This window comes from Setaria italica, chromosome I, assembly GCF_000263155.2.
Source record: "Setaria italica strain Yugu1 chromosome I, Setaria_italica_v2.0, whole genome shotgun sequence".
In the NCBI taxonomy this organism is placed as follows: Eukaryota; Viridiplantae; Streptophyta; class Magnoliopsida; order Poales; family Poaceae; genus Setaria; species Setaria italica.
Window position 1 is genome coordinate 40,216,839 of NC_028450.1, and position 20,084 is coordinate 40,236,922.

The 20,084-nt window shown below is 46.2% G+C and overlaps 2 protein-coding genes across 2 annotated transcripts; one reads left to right on the forward strand and one right to left on the reverse strand.

Annotated features, from left to right (window-relative positions):
* The first annotated feature begins 535 nt into the window (after window positions 1-535).
* LOC101770595 (serine/threonine-protein kinase BLUS1) lies at window positions 536-7,636 on the forward strand. Its single transcript, XM_004954130.2, has 20 exons — window positions 536-751; window positions 1,386-1,640; window positions 1,786-1,910; window positions 2,008-2,052; window positions 2,139-2,220; window positions 2,309-2,377; window positions 3,929-4,099; window positions 4,180-4,245; window positions 4,434-4,502; window positions 4,583-4,717; window positions 4,802-4,869; window positions 5,022-5,201; window positions 5,716-5,825; window positions 5,950-6,029; window positions 6,104-6,142; window positions 6,332-6,451; window positions 6,571-6,711; window positions 6,891-6,952; window positions 7,046-7,097; window positions 7,256-7,636. The coding sequence occupies exons 1-20, from the start codon at window positions 551-553 to the stop codon at window positions 7,259-7,261; spliced, it is 2,076 nt and encodes a 691-aa protein (XP_004954187.1). The 5' UTR covers window positions 536-550; the 3' UTR covers window positions 7,262-7,636.
* Window positions 7,637-7,787: 151 nt separating this feature from the next.
* On the reverse strand, window positions 7,788-11,273 carry LOC101771001 (autophagy-related protein 18b). Its single transcript, XM_004954131.2, has 11 exons — window positions 10,928-11,273; window positions 10,738-10,811; window positions 10,355-10,428; window positions 10,105-10,214; window positions 9,827-9,918; window positions 9,562-9,674; window positions 8,891-9,010; window positions 8,667-8,812; window positions 8,474-8,584; window positions 8,328-8,387; window positions 7,788-8,218 (listed from the first exon to the last, which is right to left on the reverse strand). Exons 1-11 carry the CDS (start codon window positions 10,984-10,986, stop codon window positions 8,056-8,058), a joined length of 1,122 nt encoding a protein of 373 aa, XP_004954188.1. The 5' UTR covers window positions 10,987-11,273; the 3' UTR covers window positions 7,788-8,055.
* Window positions 11,274-20,084: the final 8,811 nt, after the last annotated feature.

Below are 20,084 nucleotides of genomic sequence, written 5' to 3' on the forward strand. Positions count from 1 at the left end.
TCCTCAGAATTAACAGCTTATAAAAGTACTTTTGAATATGAATATAGCCCGTTCGCAAAAATGAGCATGGTGATAGTCAATTGTTAGCCAAAGATTAATTAGGTTGAATGTTAATTTTCCCGCCTTAAAAAGAAAAGGAAAAGGAGGGTGTGTAACAAATGCTTGCACATGCGAGAAAACAGCCTTGAGGCACGCGCCGTGCAGCGTCACCCGGGCGCCGCATCCTCCCCCTCCCAACCAAGTGGCGCTCTCCCTGCATCCAAATGTCCGTCTCCCGCTTCAGGCACGCGCCCCCGTCCCCTCTTCATTTCCTTCCTCCTCCGCAGGCGCAGCGCGCGGCGCGGCCCTTCACAGGCGCCCCTCCTCTCCTCCCGTTCCACCTCCGCGCCACCACTTCTCTCGCGTGATGGCGGTGCGGGACTAGGGTTCGTCGGCCACCCTCCCTCCGCGCGGCGGGAACTCGCGATCCTGGAGCTTCGACTCAGTCGTCGTCGGCGATCGATCGCGCGCGCTGCCTGATCGTCCGGCTCGGGTATCGGGGATCGGCAGCATGGCGGGGACGGGGGAAAAGGCGGCGGGCGGCGGGGGAGCGGCGGAGAGGCGCAAGTACCCGATCCACGTGGAGGACTACGAGCTGTACGAGGAGATCGGGCAGGGCGTCAGCGCCATCGTGTACCGCGCGCTCTGCAAGCCGCTCGACGAGATCGTCGCCGTCAAGGTGCTCGACTTCGAGCGCACCAACAGCGACCTGGTACGCGCTACATCATTTCCTCCCGACTGCTTCCGTCTCATTCACTGAACGATGCTGCGTCGCCGAATGAGCATGGCATCGATTTAACGGGGTACATATCATATATGTGTGCGTGCACTGGATTATCTGCGGACGCATGAACTGGTAGTGGTCGGAAACCGCATGGCATTGTTGCCCTCCACGCACATTTTGATTTTCCTGTTTGGAGCTATATATTTTGATCAGTGATGTTCAGAAGAATGACTCGGGTGGATTCCTTGTTTTTTTTGGTGAAGATAATGATCCTGTGTATTATAGCTGAAAAATGAAAATGATACTGATTCCACAACATATTTGCCCCCTCGCACATTTTGATTTTGATTTTGGGAACTATTTGGACCAGTGGTGTTCAGAAGAATGGCTTGGGTGAATTCGTTTTTCTGAAGAAAATGATCCTACGTATCATATATAGCTGAGAATGGCACTGACCCTGCAAATAATGAAATAAGTGAATATTTATTTGGTGGATGCTGGTTAAATCTGAAATGTAAGGGTGTCGATAGTTTGCATATTCTTACAGTTGCACGTCATTGCATTTTTTACTGTCTTGGATCTCTTTCTAGTGTCTGAATAACTAATTGAATATTCAACGCAGAACAACATCATGCGTGAAGCTCAGACAATGATTCTGATAGATCATCCTAATGTTGTCAAGGCACATTGTTCATTTACAAAGGACCAAACGTTATGGGTGATTATGCCATATATGGCTGGAGGGTCTTGTCTTCACATAATGAAATCAGTCCAGCCTGCTGGTTTCGAGGAAGCAGTCATTGCAACGGTGCTTCGTGAAGTCCTGAAAGGTTTAGAGTATCTTCACCATCATGGGCATATACATCGAGATGTGAAGGTAACAACCAGCTTTGTTCACGAGCATTTGGATTGCTTTCTGTTCCTTCTTTCTGACTGCTACATATAGTTATTATGTCATCTTCCTATTTAGTTGTTTCAGCAAATTTAAGTAGTTATTTTGTCTTCCTTTGTTTTGGTGATAGGCAGGAAATATTCTAGTTGATTCTAGGGGTGGAATTAAGCTTGGAGATTTTGGAGTCTCTGCTTGCCTTTTCGATTCTGGTGATAGGCAGAGGGCCAGGAATACTTTTGTGGGAACTCCTTGCTGGTACAGGATCTTAAATAACACGGAATACTATTTCAATCCTGACGTGCAGAGCTTTTTTTTTCTACATGTTCATCCTTGGACATTTTTAATGTTTTAGGATGGCTCCCGAGGTTATGGAGCAGCTACATGGATATGATTTCAGGTTTGGTACTAGATTTTCCTGGTACATGCTAAGTAATTTTCATCTGCACCACTACTGTTAACTGGAGCTACTTCAATATACTACAGAGCAGACATATGGTCCTTTGGAATTACTGCACTTGAACTTGCCCATGGTCACGCTCCTTTCTCAAAGTACCCTCCCATGAAGGTATATTTTCCTCAGCTGTCATTACATTATCTTTGGAGTAAATCCTTGCTATGTTCCAACAATATATAAAATTCCTGCTATTTGTCAGGTCTTGCTTATGACGCTTCAGAATGCTCCTCCGGGTTTGGACTATGAGAGAGATAAGAAATTCTCGAGGGTATATATTTTAGAGTAAAGTACACCACTAGTCTTTTAATGCTATGTCATCCCGATCTCCAAACTCTCAAAACGCATAAATATATCTCTAAACTTGCTAATTGTGTCGTATAAGTCCCACATCTTTAAATCTAAACATAAACTGCCTACGTGGCATCTGACTATGCTATGACATGGACCCGAAGCCCCATGTATCAACTCCATCTCTCCTGTCTGTTTTTTTCCACCCGACAAGCAACAATAAATGTGTTATCTTCTTCCTCGAGCACCACAGCCAGCCATGGGCTCCAGCAAGCCATCTCTTCTCTCTTGCACCGAAGCAAACAACAACAGCTCTCTTCTCTCTTCGTTCTTGTCCTTGAAACCAAGAAGCAAGTTATCAGCTTCCATCCTCTGCTCGGGCAGAGCACCACAACCCACCCACGCCGCTGGCTTCAAGGGATCAACTTCGAGCCGTCGCGCCGCCCGCTGGTCAATACATGCCATTGGCCGGAGCCTCCGCCATGGCTGCGCTGCCATGCGTCCTTCTGGACTGCACCGGCAACAGCTTTTAGGTGGCGCAGCATCAATACCAGCTGCTCGATGATACCCACAACCTGCTCGACGATATGCCCGTGTGGCCGGTGAAGCTTTTGGAGTTGAGGCATACGGTGGAGAGCGAGGACCCCTTCGGCCCGCCCCTTTGCTCGGAGCTCGCCCAACCACCTGGAGTTTGCGACGCCAATCAGCCAGCCTAGATCCGGAGGTCATGTGGCCTCCTGAAGCCTGCGCCGCCCGGACCTAGCGCCGAGTCTGGAACTCGTGCCGCGTGCGGATGCGGTGCTCAGACGGCAACCCGACGAGGCGGGCGGCTGCGGTGCAAGGCATGAGACGGAGCCGAAAGCACGGGAGTGGTGTCGATGGGATCTCGAGCTCCACCCCTCCACCAGGCGCTCTCCCTCTTCCATCGGCGTTGAGGCTGCCATGGCTGTCTTCTGCTCGCGGTGCGTGAGGGGAGGGATCAGAGAGACTGAGGGCCCCTTCGGTGCGGTTTCGCCCAAAGGGCCTTCGGTCTGCACACTGTGTTACTGTAGCACGGAGTCGGAATGGATACCGATGCATCAAAATGAATTGGAAAGAAGGTGAAGCCGGTCAAGCCGAAAAAACCGTCTCCCTGCGGGTTCAGCTCCGCCTGCTACAGTACTGCTACAGTCGCGAAGCCAAAACCGGCCTAAGCCGCATCAAACGAGCCCTGAGAGAGGGCGGAGGGAGGGGAAGAGACCACATGGTAGAGACATGGGATGGCACGTGGGCTCCACATGTCGGGTCCATGTCATAGCACAATCATCATGCCACATAGGCTGTTTAAATCTAGATTTGAAGATTTGGGATTCGTATGACACAATTAGCAAGTTTGGGGATATATTCGTGCGTTTTACGAGTTTTGGGACCGGGATGAACATCGTTACAAGTTTAAGGACAGTGCACTTTACTCTATATTTTAGATCACATCCATATTTTATCTATGTTGAGTACAACTTCTTATTTTCTGAAAAATAAATTCTTATAATAGAACTTCAAGCAAATGATTGCTATGTGTTTGGTAAAAGACCCTTCAAAGAGGCCTTCGGCAAAAAAGTTGTTGAAGCAACCCTTTTTCAAGCAAGCTCGTTCCACTGATTTCATTGCTCGAAAGCTTTTGGAAGGATTGCCTGGCCTTGGTGCCAGATATCAAGCTTTGAAGGTACACTAGTTTTAAGTTCTACTTTGTGTCCAACTATTCTTCTTCGTGAAACTAATACAGAAAGCTTCTCCGCAATGCAGGAAAAGGATGAGAGTTTAATGGCTCAAAAGAAAATGTCTGATGGAAAGAAAGAAGAAATCTCACAGGTGCACATTCTAAATATCTGAATCGACGGAAATTGCTCTATTCTTGTAGTAAGTTGAGTAAAACTTTCCACAGCTTGGGTCTACCCACAGAAAAGTGTTCCCAATAAAAAACAGTGCTCTTCCATATTACTCTAAATAACTAGTTTTCAAATTATTAATTTAATCCCTACTATTTCTTGTTTTGATAGGATGAATACAAAAGGGGTATTAGCAGTTGGACCTTTGACATCGATGACCTGAGATCCCAAGCTTCACTGGTAGGCATATACCATCTCCGTTGTTTCTTTATTCATTGATTTTTCACACCATGTAATTCCATCCATTGACCTTTTTTTAGGGCACAGAATGTGACGACAGTATATCATACAAAGATTCAGATACATCTTTATACGACTTGGACAGCTTGCAGGAGCAAGCACCCGAAGGTCCTCATTTGTCAAGAGATTTCTCAGTGAAGTACGATGCTGACATCGTAAGTTTCTATTCCTCTGGATATTGTGGTGTTAGAACTCAGCATAATGTTTGGGCTGACATCTAACCCAAGCAAAGTTGGTAGGAAAATGATCTGAAAGCCAATGATAAGTCAACTGCTTCATCCCCTGATCAGCCTGCTTGCTTGTTAAGGTAATTGACTTGACTCTTTCCAAACTTGACCTTCGAATTTATATAGTGCTGACAAGATCTAGTTCTATGAGTGCTACATTTATGTCTATGGCAACATAAACATTCTCTTTCTTCAGCAAATTGTTTTTTTTTTCACTTCTTTACACTGTCAGGAATGCTTCTATGCGTGGGATGCCTGTAAACGGTCTTGTCAGGAAAGATAACTGTACGGAAAGCTATGATTTGGAATGTCAAGAGAGGCACCCAGACATTATTCCAACTAGCTCAATGCATGAAAGGAAGTTTTCTTTTAATTCATGCTCATCGGATGGACTCCTTTCGTCAAAAGAGAGGTTCGTTCTTGTTTACAGACTACAACTAGAGAATACATTGTACATCTGAACAACTGCCTACTCTAAAGCAATGACATGACCAGAATTAGAAGCAAAACCTGTTCTTTTAATGACTGACGCGATAGATCATATTGCAGTAGTGTTTCTTAGTACTCAAAAGCAAGCTGCTTGAGTATACATTATTTTCCTTTTCATCCCATGATGTATTTACATAAGTTCGTTGGCCTCGGATATAAACCAATTAGAAGCAGGTTACTTTTATATTCATCACAGTATAACTAATATGTAAGCTGCATAAATTTACCGGAAAGAGCATTATATAAATACAGAAAGGTTAGAGAAGGCTCTAATTCCGACATTGCACTTCTGTCCCGGGAACTAAGTTTTTATCATTTTGGCACTGGCTTGGTGTTATTCAAGAAACTATGATGCTGCTATGAAGCTTTTATTTGTTTAGTTGCCTAATTTACCTATCTTCTCAAAGAAATATGTAACTAAGATCTAATCCTTTCAGCTCTAAACTGCAAAGTAACATTCATAACCGTGACAAGTGTAATGGAGCACCCTGGCATGTATCAGATGAACCATCTCCTGAAGCTGTTCCTAAGGCACATAAATCAGCAGGTGAATGTGCCCTCTTTACTGGAACTTAGGTTCTATATATTTCAAAAGTTCAAATGTGGCTTTGTGTACCATAAACTTGCTACCTCTTATTGTGTTAACTTTAATGTGCTTCATTCTAATGCAGAGGACCATGATGATAGATCGAAACCTCCACTTATAAGAGGTCGATTTAAAGTTATACCTGGGCATGTCGACTTTGATAAGGTATTGGCAAAAATTCACAGTCAGTGCACAAATATTAGGTTAATTAAATGATGACATATCTTTTATAATATCAGGCTCAATCACCTGGCCTACAAAAGTGTCACAGCATGCAGGTTATAGGCTCCACTTTTACATTTTTTGTTATTGTTTTTGAAAAACAGGAGGAAAAAAATGTCTTGTACTTCTTCCTTTTGTTGCTTATAAGCATCTTAACAGCATAACAGACTGCCAAAAAATAGCGCCTTTTTTCCTTTTCACTGTTTGATGTTTTTAACTAAACATTCAATTCTGCTAATACGCAGACAATTTCTCGCCTTCCATCTTTAAGCATACCATCTTCCGCAGAGGCAGCATCAAGCATTATTGGTGGCTCCTTCTACATGCAGCTATATAGCGTTCTTCAGACAAATATGCTTCAGAGGGTAAGCCACCTGTAAAAGATGCACAGACAAAAGAGAACACCTATCCATCAAACAATTCAAAATGAAGAGCCTGAACTCTGTTGAAGTGTTTGATGCCCTATCTTTGTCCTCTCTTGCAGGAGCAAATACTTCATGCGATGAAGCAGTTAAGTGGTTTTGACATGGCGTCACCGGGCGTACCTTCTATGGCTTCACCGTGTATCCCTTCCACAAGCCGCTCAACATCTCCATCAGGGGCATTATCAGTTGACAGATCCATGGTGAGTTGATATTGTAGCTAGAATATGCTTGATCCTTTAGTTATGAACATCGAAGTGTTATAAAACAAGCGAGAGACTCCGTAGTCATGAATGAATGAGGAAAACTGGAAAACATTGGTGAATAATCTACACTCTTCTTATGATGATGGTAAACACAATAACCGTGGCTGCCTGTCCAGTTGGAAGCTGCACATGAAAAGGAGAAAGAGCTGATGAATGAAATATTGGAGCTGCAATGGCGGTAATCATTTTTAATCTGGTCTTTCCAAACCAAAGTATGACATGCAGAAATTTAAGAACCTCAGTCCCGATTCCTGAGTTCTGAGCGCTGCAGGTTATTGTGTACTCAAGATGAGGTACAGAGGCTCAAGGCAAAGGCAGCGCAGGTGCACACAACATTTATCCTCCCCTCAAACTATTTTTTGTACATCTTCCGAGAATCTTCAAATGCAAAAATTGTGCATTGGATACCCCAGGAATCCCTAAGAAAAAGTTGCTACAAATGTAAATTTTCTGCATGTGTAAGAACGCTTCTTATTGACAGATCTGATGCTCAAGCTGCGAAGGGAGCAATCAAGGGCACGTCATATAATCTGTGCCGTCTATTGATGCGGTTTTCAAGTGGTTTTTTTTAGCATAGAAGAGAGAAAATAAGGATATGATATATTTAAAATAGAACTAGCTACGCTCGAGTGTTCATTGCTGTTAAGAAAGGACACTATGTTGGTCCTGAATATGTGTGCATGTGCTTCTGGATGGCATGGCGCTGTGTTTTTTGTTGGAGCGCTGTGTCCCGTGTGGGGGAGAGAGTTGAACATGATGATCTGTAAGTTTTAAGTCGCTTTCCTTTCAGTGTTGCGTCGACAAAGTCATTTGGTCCCTAGCAAGGTGGTAAAACCCAATATAAGAAAAGAGACTTTATCTAGGACACACTGTCAGGATCCCTGTTACGATCAGCTGAGAAACGTTTCACGATTTTCCATTACAGATAGTGTTATTCCGAAGTAGGTGCACAGGATGGTGCAACATGAAAAACAAAATCAAAGCAAGGGTAACCGTCAAAAAGTGAAAAATACTTCAAACTACAATGGAAGGGAGATTATTTCAACATGTCCGAATTTTTTTGTCTGTATTGCATCAAACTCGCTGTTTGCTTCTACAAATAATTTACATGCAACACAACACACCAATTCCCACCAGAGATGGCATCTCTACAATCTGTACAGTTGAAGTTAGTCCCAATGCACGGTTAAGGCCGAAGAACCCCCCATGAGTATATATACACAAACATAATCAGCCAACAGGCTCCGGTCGGAGGAGCGAGTGGTCAGCAAGCATTACAAGTCAGTCTATGACTATGTGCTGCTCATTCTGCTTGAGACTACTCAAACCAGCTTCCAGGAGATTGAATTCACGCTCCAACGACCACGAAGATTCATTTGATTTGGTTGTGCCAATCACATACTCCCGGAAGTACCCATCATGTGTTACAATGTAAATTACAGTCCTGCAAAATGTGGCACAGGTAATTTAGACTTGTGTGGCAGTTAGCGCATTCCACATCAACAAAATAATAAAAAACCCTCATGAATGGAGGATGAAATCATGGTTCTTACTTCAATGCAGGAAGTTTGGAAGAATTTTGGGAATTTTCAACACTGTTTACTGCCAGACAGCTGCATTCCAAAGGATGATGTTAGAAAAAAAATCAATAACAAAGTTTGTACACGGAGTGGAAGAAAGCAGAAGAGCTTGAATGGACCTCTTGATGTTTGCAGGGACAACATTGTGAATAACATGATGATTAGCTGGGTCCAAAGCATCAGTTACTGATCCAGGAATTACTGAACTGAGCAATGTATTTCCTTGTCTCCTGAAAAATGGGTATCATAAAGTAAAATTGCCTGTGAAATAACGGCTCGCAAATTTATAGCTAGTGAAAGCAAGAAAAAAACCTTCCATTTCTGGCAGCGTCAAGGAAAAACATGTGCAAAGAGCCTGATGAACTTGTGGCGACAAGAACGTCAGGCAGATCAACAGATGGACTAAATGCCAGTGAATAGATCGTTGATGGGTATGTTCCCCGCCGAAAACTATGTGACTGTTGAAGTAAAAATGCAAAAAGAGATTAAGCGGATCATAGAGAGCTCAATGTCAAAGGAGAAAGGTGTAATTTCACCTTGGTTGCTTGTGTGACGAGATGTACTCTAACCATAGTACCCTTTTCAGAAGCAGTTGCCAGGTACATGCCATTCGAAGAAAAAACCATTGCAGCTAATGGAGCCTGATGAGCATCTATCTGTTGCCCAATTACACAAAATAGTGAGAAGACAGAAAGGGAAGAAGCAGCAGTTAATTCACACTGTAAAAGTTCTCATTGAAAGAATTGGAATATGGGCATATCATTCGGAGAGTTGAGAATTTAGGCTTACAGCTTGATAGTCTCAACCCTCCATTTAATTGAGAAGAAAATATGGTTACAAGAAACCGTCATCTACTGGCTGGGAAGATTAAACATTGAAAGGTGACTAAGATGTGTATTGCAAGTTTCTCATACCACCATAAGCATGAGCTTCAACACGTTTTTCTTCTACACCGATAGATAAGCTAAATGCTGCCACATCAGCTGCACAGTCATTGGCTTGTTTTCTATCTTTGAAATAAAGCAAGGGGTCTTAAATAATTAGTGGACTCTAATACACTTTTATAGTGATTAACAACTGAGATACAAGCCTGGAGAATAAAGTAGTGATCTTTACTAAGCTGTATGTGAGAAAATCATAATAGGAAAGGATTTAAACCTCCTGGAGCCAATACTATGGCACATGAAGTGAGGAAACAACAGATTACCTGACATATTAATTCAGGTTTTGATGCTTTGTATACTAAAGCAGATCCTTTGGATGTGCTTGCTGGCAGAGCCAAATAACACTCTTCTGAATTTGGAGCAAATGCACATAGACCTGATTATAAAGCACAACAATATTAGCAGCAAACACTGCAAGTATAGAAATAACTAAAACTTAATTTTTTTTTTGCCCAGCTTGGCAGCAAGAAATATTAGCAGGATCAATGATATGGACATTTGGTACAGAGGCAGCAGTAGGATCCATACCTTTTGTATTGGGCACTGTTTCAATTTCTTCCAAGATAGTAGTTTTATTTAGATCATAAACAAAAGTTCTGTCCTGCAATACAACAACAAGCCTGCACATAATGTGACAACTATTTTACTCAAAAGAACACTGCAGGTCTGCAGCTCAAGTATGCACAATAAAACAAGATTCCCAGTTTGTGTCTGGGAGACTAGGATGTGATTAGTAAGTATCAATTAACAGAACATCAGTATAAATCGCCACAGGAATTGATAAACACAACAAAGCAGCAGTTTACCTCTTCATACTTAATCGAACTGACAAAATTGAAGTCCTAAAGTTCAGATCTTTCTTTGATGCTCCTGTTCTGGTATTGAACAAGCAGAGACGGCGAGGAGACATTGCAGGCTGCAAAAAAAGGATAAAAATGAACTGGCAATCAACGGGTGAAATCGACTAACATGTGCAAGTTCAGAAAGTTTAGGAGCAAACAATCAACAGGAACTAGCCCAACTTAGTAAGCAAAACAAGAGAAATTCCTGAGGCACCTTTTCACCGGTTCCGACAATGACAAGAAGGCTTGAGCCAAATAGCATTTCCACAATGTTGAATCCCCCAAGATCTGCAGACACACAGAGGTTCATAAATCCTCAGCATTTTAGTAGTAGTTCTATTACAGAACAACTATCTTTGCAATGGAATGACCAATTGATGTTCTTTCGTAAACAAATTGGAGTGTTGTTTGATTTGATTCTGCTAGACAGTAATGTATTGCTGTTTCAAAATTTTAAAACGCTATTTATTTCTAATCTTACATGACAGGGCGTGGCAGTTTGATTGCTGTACTAACATGGCCACATGGGATATATCCACTAAAACTGAAGGAAGAAGGCAAAGGAAAAAAACAGAGAGAGTTTCTGAAGAACTGAACTATTTTCATAGCAGAGCCTCCCATTACGGGCGTCGAAGATCTTGAACCCATCCTTCGTCCCGACAGAAAATAAGCTGCAACATCAACACCCAGAAACCAGAATCAGAGCTGTCGCCCCTGATCCATCAGCACCCCCACCGTATAACTAATCACAAGCAAGTCATTGCCGCTGCTCCTGTCTCGCACGCACCTGTTGTCCTGATTGAAAGAGGCGCAGATGATCTGCGACGGAGCCGAGCTGCTCGCCATCGCCGGCGCAGTCAGAATTCGATCTTCTCGCCGGTTCCCCGTCCGTCTCAGCGAGAATTCCAGTACAGCCTTGCTACTTGGGGCGTAGGTGGGTGGGTGGGTGGGTGGATTCGATTAGAACTCCAACGTCGAAGCAAGCTAGGGTTCCGCGCAACAGCGAAATCGATCCCGGTTTCGGATGGTCCTCCACGCCACGCAAAATCCGATACCCCCAGACGTCGGGAGGAGGACGACGACGACGAGGACTAGGAGGAGAGTACAAGGGCGAGCTCCTCATGGGAATCCGGTTCGTTGTCCCGGGCCAGGAAGAGCACGACAGACAGATGAGATGACTCGCTTTGGCCCATGTGCGGCCCGTCATTGTTAGGCCCAAAATCAAAAGCAAGTAGCAGTTTATCCGTTTATACATGAAAATGAAACTGTTCCTAGCATGTTGGATTCCCTTTGGAAAATGCTAACATTGGTGCACTCTATTTTTTTTTTGGAAATTCCATCAAAAAAGAATTTGGAGATCCATGAGTGGATTGATGATGGGCTGCATCAGAGTGAAGAAGAGGGAGGAGAGAGCATACTTTACCGAGAAGATGCAGTGCAAGTGCAAAAGGTTGCATCAAGATCAAACTCGCCAATCGGTAGCGAGATCAATCCCCAAATGGCTCCAATCGTAGCTCGCTCGCTCTCTCTCTCTCTCTCTGGGTTCATAAAAGTAGGCACTCAACTTTAACAAACCCGATCCACACCTGCTTTACTCCCTCGATCGATCGAAAGATCAATCGATTTCTTCCCGGCATCAGCTTTGGCATGCGTGACAGCGAGTTGATTTCAGCGACTGGATTCCTCGTTGCCAGTTGATTTCGGAAAGGGTTTTTGATTTCAAGCGCCTTTTGACCGCACCGCGCTCGAGAGAAAAAAAACTGCGAGATTTCAAAGTTCCATGACTTTCACCAGATGCGCGGGAGGGCGTGTTTCTCTGTCTTTCTGAAGATGAAGCTCACCCGCATTTTTAACGCACGAGTGTGGCCAGGGAGGAGAGAGGAGCTGATGACATTTTTTCTTTTCTTCGTGACCGCAGGTTATGGGCGGATGGAAAGGTAAAACAGAGCGGTGCGCGTCGAGATGCGTGCTGCGCAGGCACGCGGGCCTCCACCTGTCCCCGGAAAACCGCACGCAGCTGCTGCAGGCGCCTCGCTGTTCAGCACTTGAAGAACGAAACGAAACGACGCGTGCTTTTGCTGTGCCTTGCCTGCCCGACTGCCTCTTCTGTTCTGCGTCTCCGTCTGCACGAGCCCTGATCTGAATCTGATGAGCCTGCCTCTGCCTGCCTGACCCGGAAACGCTAAGCTTGCCGATTAGACCATGCTTGGCAGCACTATTTCTCTAATCATTCCCCTCTCCGAGGCGATCTAATCATGAGCGATTATCTTAAGCACAGCTCTTTTGCAGCTTTGCAGGCCCCAACACCAGGCCAGCCGCCAGCCTCCTCGAGCCACGCACAAGAGGTCGGTCGCTCGCTTGCTGTTGCCGCAGTGGTCCGGCGATCTGGCGGCCCGGTAGTGCTGGTGCCTGTACGATACGAGTCACGCACGCAATAATTGGGAGCGCATTGGCGCCCATTCCGTACGCCGTGGTACGTGGACTCATGCACTTGCACGCATCGTAGCAGTACTGGTAGCGTACGTACACTACTACAACGGTAGAAGTATACGCAACTTAGTATTGGTGTTTGCATTTTTCTGAATTTAATCAGCATTGTTTTGCCAGCTCAGTTTTTCGGAAAGCCCATAAAGATAGGGTTGCGCATGTGTATCCGTGGGATAGGATTGCGTGTGTGTATTCGTGAGCGAGTGTGCGTATGTGCACGTGAGTGTCTGTATACGCCGACGCGGATGTAGGTTAAAAGGAAGGGTCCCTTAGTATCTTGCGGAGGTAATTGGTAAAAAGGTTAAAACCGACGGAAATGCATCTCCCTGCCGTTAAAGGCTAAAGCGATGTGTGCGATATCTGCTGCATGCCGGTAGTACAATGGGAGACTGGTCCAATTAAGGGCACGCACCAGTGGCTGTTGCTGCGGACTGGCAGTGAGTGGGCGGGTACTCGCCGGACGTGAGTTCGCTTTCTGTTCCGGGGCTTATGGTACAGCGGTGGCTCCAAAATGGCTTGGTTAGTTTTGCCCCAGCACGCATTGCACTTGCACTTGCACGCATGCGGCCTTTCTGAAACGAAATGCATTCGGGGGGCTGGAGTTTCAGGTGATGTAAAACCAGGAGCAGCTAATAGGTCTGATCTTCTTCTACCACAGTCCGCAGACAAGGACCAAGGTGGAAGAAAGCCAAAGCTTTTTATGCGCGTGCGCTAAATCGTTTCTTTGAACCAAACCGTATCCATCGATCGATCTCCATCAGCCAGATGGTTGGTGGCGTTCTTTCTGCAACTAAAGTTACATTACATACACACTAGTATAGCATCAGTAGGAGTACTTGGCAGGCAACCAATACAAACGATAGATGTCCCAACCCAACCGAAAGGCTGTCACAGTGGTGTGCACGAGACTAGAGGAGAGAGATGGCTCGATAGACCAGGGACTCGAGGAGGTCCAGGTGGTGGATGGCAGCCAAGTCTGCAACTCTGCATCATCCGCGGCCATACAAACCATGTACAGTACACGGCTACAGGAACAAGGCTCGATCTGTAGGCCGGTCCAAGCGCTACTGCGCTAGCGAGATTGCGAGAAGAGAACCGAGAGAACGGAACAGCCTAGCTCTCAACTCTCAAGCTCCTGAGGCTCGCCCTGCACATGCGATGTAGTGGCATGTTAGCAACATAGCTACTGCAAAGCCAAGATCAGACGCTGGACCATCCAGAAGCCGGCACAAGGCCCAAACGTGTACTTAAGCCCAATGCGCGAGTGAGTGGCTCAGAATGAGCGAATAGCTCTTGTATAAGTAACCAGAGGAAGTAGAGAGAGGAAGGAACGAATGTAATAAGGACTATCTGAACAATCACATTCCTCTGTCCTCTCCTCCCTCTATCTTCCTCTTCCTGATTCCGATTCTCAGAATACATAGCCGCCGCCACCATCGTCGCTATCGTGGCAGCTGCCTGCAACGACCATGCAGCCGTGGACCAGTCGCTCGTCCTCGTCCTCCATGACTCCATATCCACCGGCCGGCCGCGCGAGCCCGGCCAAAACCCGGAGTGAACCCTGTCAGGCGACCGCCCGGCCGGAGCACGTAAGCAGCGCCATACCGCCATAACTGAGGGAAAAGAAAAGACCCGTCGGCCAGCGCCCCGGACCCGCGCTTACGCCTGCATCACGTCTCCATCGCCATCGGTGTGCTTGAGGTATTTTCTATCTCGGACCGTACCGGCCGTCTGCTCCCGGCTCTCGCCCAGCGGCTGAGCGGCGGCGCCTCACGAGGCCGGGGCTCGCGCTGCGCTGCTCCCGAGCAGCACGCAGCGGCCCAGAGGTGGGGTGTGGCTGTGTGCGCTGGTGCCTGGTGGTGCTGGTGCAGTGGTGCTAGTGCCTAGTGGTGCACGCTGCAGGGTGCATCGCAGTGCGCGCAGGACAGGCACTGGGCGCCGTTCCAGGCCGGGCCGGGCCATCCTATGTAGCGCTCATCAGTGGCGGTTGCGTAGACTAGTAACAGGTAGTGGTAGCGCGGCCCCGACCCGAATGGCGGAATGGGCATGGAGACGCCAAGCTTTTTACCAGTCCCAGCACCATGGACCATGGCTCCCCGTGCACACTGCTACACTAGCAAGGGCCAACAAAGTAGTGGTCGCAACAACATGGACTGATCGCGATCAGTGGCTTACCATTGCCACTCCTCCTTCCACTACTCTCCATCTCATTCTCATCTCGGTTGCTCCATCTCGATCGAGCTCTAGCAAGTCTCTAGGGCTTTCCGCCCAAGGGAAGGGACCATGGGGTAGTACACCAGTAGCTGCTTTGGTCTTCCAGGAGAACAGCAACGAGTTATTGCACTGCTTGTTTCTTCCTGCTTTCGCGTGAAAGGTACATATAGGTCGATGACAAGAGTGCTAGAAAGCCAACGAAGGAAGCAAAGTAATTGACAATTGTTGGTGCATTCAGGAAATCCAGTGCAAACAAAGATATTGAGGTACGTGATACATGCTCTCCCATGCGTGCGTTGAACATCCATGCGCATGCATACGCATCCGTGTGTTGAACACGCATGAAAGATTGTTTGCAAGAGCAGATAACTCTCTTGTGGTGCCCATTCAGTTCCACTGTCCTGCGTTCTTAAATGCTCTTGCTTCTTTGCAAAGATTCATTGGTTTAGTCCATACTATCTAGCTTCAGAGTTGAGACCATTCAGAGTCACACGCTAGTTTGTCGCTCTTTGACGCCAAATCTGCTGGGAGGAGGGAGATAGACGATGCAGTTACGTCCACACCTACAGTCCTACTGCTACACTACATCCATGAGGGCACAAACACTAGTGTCCCCACAGCTTCGACTGATCCATCGCAATGCCGAAACTGCCCCTGACGAGTGACGAACACCCTGCGCCGCTGTACCGGACCACCGCGGGCGGCACGCAAATGCCGGTGAAGGTTTTAAATGCAGAAAGCGAGCAACGCAGCGCGGATCCAAGCGCACGCAAGCCAGTAGCGCGTCGCGCTCGTCGCATCCAATCCAACAGCAACCCCAAAAAACCCCCAAAATCCAAGTGGCCCCCTCGCTCCCGTGCCCAAATGCCGACGCCGACCGCTCCCTTCCCATCCATGTTGGGTCTCGTCGTCTCGATCTGCTGCTGGCCCTGTTCATTCGCCAACACTCACGCGCGCGATCGCATCCGGATGATAGAGGCATAGAGACTGTTGGAGTGTTGGGCCACGAGCTCTTTTTAGTTTTACTACCAGGTCTCGGATTGTCTCCCCGTGGCGCCGAAACGAAGCGAGGCGCGGCATGCATGCCCGGGTGCTTCGCGGCTGCGCGCACGGTCTCGCTCTCGGCCACTTGGCTTGTCCGCTAGCTTCCTGCAAGCGGCCAAATCGCACGCCTGCGCGGGCGGCGGGAAGGGGAGGGCGAGGGAGCGGAAGCGGACGCCGCGTCCTACCAACTTGCTCGTGCTTTTCCGTGTTTTTCCTGCGGGCGCGGGTGCGATCAGCTGCGCCTCCCGTCGCTCGTCTACATGAACATGCATGCTCATGTAGTCATGTGACTCGCTACATTGCATAGCGTTCAGTCCAGCCGGTGCATGCAAACCGCCAGCCAACGGACCGTGCTTGGGCATGCAAAGTTCAGACGAAACCACAGGTGCTTGTCTTTACCATCTCCTAAACTGTGGGGCACCTCTGCTGAGTCGACAGCATGCGCAGGCAGGGTGCACAGCCATGGGTTCTGTTCGGTGAACCGTGCTCCATCATGGTCATGGCAACCGATTTCCTTATCCGACGATAACGTATCGTTCCCTCCCAATATGTCAATATATACTACGAATTATTAGCGTGAAAAATGAATTTTTTCCTCTACCTGTGAATCGAAGGAATTATATATCACAACGGAGGCTTGTTAGTGGAAAGGAATCAGGCTTATTAGTGGAAAGGAATATGTGCTTGTAGCCTAAGAGGAGAGGGGTGAATTAGGTAATCTAAAAGCTTCCACTATTTTGCATAAATGTAAACTAGATCATTCTATCCAAGATGTGTATTCTATAGTTGATCTAGTGTGAAATCCTCATCCTAGAGCAAGTTTTGTAACCTAGAGCTAATCCTAACAAGATACTAAAGGCACACAAGTTGCAAGTATGAAATGGGGAAACGTAGGAGGGGATTAGAGGAATCAAACTCTTGACACAATGATTTATCCCGTGGTATCGGTAGTCACTAAGCCAATACTAGTCCACGTTATTGAAACACTCACACAAGAGTATTGCTTTCCGGTCACCAAATCTCTTCCGGGACACCTCTTGACTTGCCACAAATGCTTGACCACTAAGGCTCACGCCAAGTTCCCCAATCACCTTGATACCGTCTCCACTAAGGAGTTTCCCCACGAAGGAAGGGGGTCTCCACGTCCCCCGTACACGGTCGTCGACACTGCTCCACACCAAGTCAGAGGGTCAAAGACTTGTTGGCGAGCCACCAAGGCTCCAAGGCACCGGCACACCTTGTACAGCGGTGGTTCACTCTAGAATCTGATCACAAGGTAGTCACACCTTGCACTTTATCTTCTCTAGGTCTATCCTAGTACTAATCACTCTCCTAAGCTTGTGCTAAGCTTTTTGATAGATCACTTAAGCACTTTTGGTGGTTTGGATGTGTTCTTCATGTGTCTTGCTCTTCATTGAACTCCTGCACACTTCAACTTCATCCAACAACTCCAAATGGACGAGTGGAGGGGGTATAAATAGCCCAAGGCATCAAAGAGCCATTGCTCCAATAGTTAGTTAAAGTATACCATCGGATGTTCTGATAGTCTGTTTTGGCATGCATCGGAATATCTGGTGCAACTAGCCGTTAGCTCCACCACGCCCAATTTCTCCAAGAATTCATCCGACGCTTCATCCGGTGCTGATTGTTTTCTAGCCAAAACCTCTGTGGAACTTCCCAAAGTAAATATGCTTCGTCCGCCGCTTCCCTTGGCCTTCCATCGAATCATCCGGTGATATAGGGTTTTCTTCGTCCTCCAAGCCTTCTCCCCAGAATTCATCCGACGCTACTAGAAAATAGGGCATCAGAACATCCGGTGGTCTTGACTTAGTCAGCCGCCTGCAGTTGTACCAGTTCATCCGATGCTTGCTCCGACGGGCCATCGGAATATCTGATGGTATTGATTTTTCTGAGTTCAATACTATCACTTGCACACCGAAGGTACCGTCATTTGGATTTTCTCTGTTATTTGGATGCTTGAATACCGTAGAATAATCCTAGATACCATGCCTTGGTCACTTGATTACCATAACTTGGATACTTGAATACCATGATTTGGATATCAAGAATACCTTGATTTGGACCTTGCCATGGTTTGGTTTGCATTCTTAGGACCTAGAAACCTACAAGGTACATGCTAGACAAGGCATTAGTCCCAATGATTATGTTATCACTCAATCACCAAAATCACAAACTATGGCCTTATAATGGAGCCATGTTCGCTACATTAGTGCGCACCCTAAAGCCTAATTCTTCGTTAAGAGCTAGTTTTTCTCTCTCCACATGTACATAAAAATATGACGTGCCAGCTCTTTATAGATAGCGGTGTCTAGGAGATTTGTCATATGTTGATGATCGCTCTGGTTGTAAAAAACACTATCAGTAAATTCTAAAGCCATCTTGGAAGTGTTAGTTGAGGTTGGCCAGAAGTAGGAGGGGGTACTTGGTTTTGATAAGGCTCGTATAATCTTTGTGGCATTATGACTTTAAATATTTACAATTGAACAAAATTATATGTGTGTTCGTATATTTGATAAATCAGCAACTGCCAAATTGTTGTCTCACATTCATTTCATCCGCTTCTTGTTTATCACCCAAGGAGAATGTTCACTGCAATCGTTAACTTTAACAAGTAAATGCAGTTAGAAGCAATCACTACTACAGCTAGCTCATTGCCTCTTTATTTATCATAATATATAAATTATGCTCGAGACAATTGGATGATACGTAACATAACAAGACAATTTGCTGATAAGCTTAGTGTCATGCACATATTTACTGTACCACCTTGTTAGTATCTCAGTTGTAGTAATTTAATTTTTTCATGTAATTCTACATCGATCTGTCATTTGTAGGAAATTAGCAGTGTCCAAAACTTGTAGTTCTACACGATGCAGGAAGTAACAGTTTATGTTCCTTTAGGTTTCTGGGAAACACATTAATAATCCATAGATGGTCAGAAGGATTCCTTCAATTTTTTCAGCATTATTCACAAGTCGAACTGCGTTTGAATTGGAATGTCCAGTTCACGTACAGATCAGCAAACTACCAGGGGCTACAAACAATGCTGAAGAGAGGAGATGAAAAGTCAAGATAAGACTAATAATTCATCATGTTATTAGTACCTGTCATATCCCCTTCTGGTTTCATCTTCATCTTCTTTCTCAGTCTGATCTTATTAGTAACTTCTGCCCCTCTTGCTTTAGCTTTCGCCTCTCTGCTAATCAGGCAATACATAATCGATCTATCTGGTTTCTGGTGTGGTGTAGCCTTATCGGAAATTGGAGGTGTTGGAGCTGGGCCAGGAGCCCGAACGGGACCGATCTACGCGTACCCAAGGTAGTAGACGGGCACTGTTGGGTTTTGATTTCCTTTGGCCGTGTGGGTGCAGGAAGGTGGAGTGGGGAGGGCAGCAGCCACCATCTAGCAGCAGTGTGCAGTGATGAGTAGAGTGAGTGAGCTGCTGGTCCCATCCATCTGGTGGTCGCGCCTGGTGTTGGGATGCGGTCGCCTGGGGCAGGCGGGCACATGGGCGCACCACCGCAGCCTGCCCTTCCCCTGCCGCCCCCGTCACATCGAATGTTTGGACACTAATTAGGAGTATTAAACTTAGATTAATTACAAAACTAATTACACAACCCCTAGGCTAAATCGCGAGACGAATCTATTAAGCCTAATTAGTGCATGATTTGACAATGTGGTGCTACAGTAACCATTCACTAATGATGGATTAATTAGGCTCAATAGATTCGTCTCGCGATTTAGCCTAGGGGTTCTGCAATTAGTTTTGTAATTAGCTTATGTTTAGTCCTCTTAATTAGTATCCGAACATCCGATGTGACAGGGCTAAAGTTTAGCCTCCTCCTTCCAAACAGCCCCTAGTCTGCTACTACTAATCTACTACACCACCACCAAGTCCCCGTCCTCCCTACCGTTTTCACACACATCACCCATCGCAAACAACCTGCTTCTACTACTGTCACCCACTGTATTCCAGTCCAAAAAAGCAGTAAAAAACAATGTAATGCGCAGTTAGTCAGTGGTACCGATACATTGGTAGGAGTAGTTTCCACTTTCCTCCCCAATGATTTTACAATTACCATCGGCTACAGCACCGAGGTACGGTACCATGGCATGGCAGTATTGCTGCCTACTGGCCGGTCAGCTTGCTGCTCCCTGCTACTATGGGGGGGGGGGGG

What these genes read in the sequence shown, in the direction of transcription:
- LOC101771001 (XM_004954131.2), bottom strand. Translation starts at nt 10,986, where the DNA reads ATGGCGAGCAGCTCGGCTCCGTCGCAGATCATCTGCGCCTCTTTCAAT. An exon ending in TCGTCACACAAGCAACCAAG is followed by an intron (nt 8,813 to 8,890) that starts GTGAAATTACAC and finishes TTACTTCAACAG; the next exon opens with TCACATAGTTTTCGGCGGGG. An exon ending in TCCAAACTTCCTGCATTGAA is followed by an intron (nt 8,219 to 8,327) that starts GTAAGAACCATG and finishes CACATTTTGCAG; the next exon opens with GACTGTAATTTACATTGTAA.
- LOC101770595 (XM_004954130.2), top strand. Translation starts at nt 551, where the DNA reads ATGGCGGGGACGGGGGAAAAGGCGGCGGGCGGCGGGGGAGCGGCGGAG. An exon ending in CAAAGTACCCTCCCATGAAG is followed by an intron (nt 2,221 to 2,308) that starts GTATATTTTCCT and finishes GCTATTTGTCAG; the next exon opens with GTCTTGCTTATGACGCTTCA. An exon ending in ATATTGGAGCTGCAATGGCG is followed by an intron (nt 6,953 to 7,045) that starts GTAATCATTTTT and finishes TGAGCGCTGCAG; the next exon opens with GTTATTGTGTACTCAAGATG.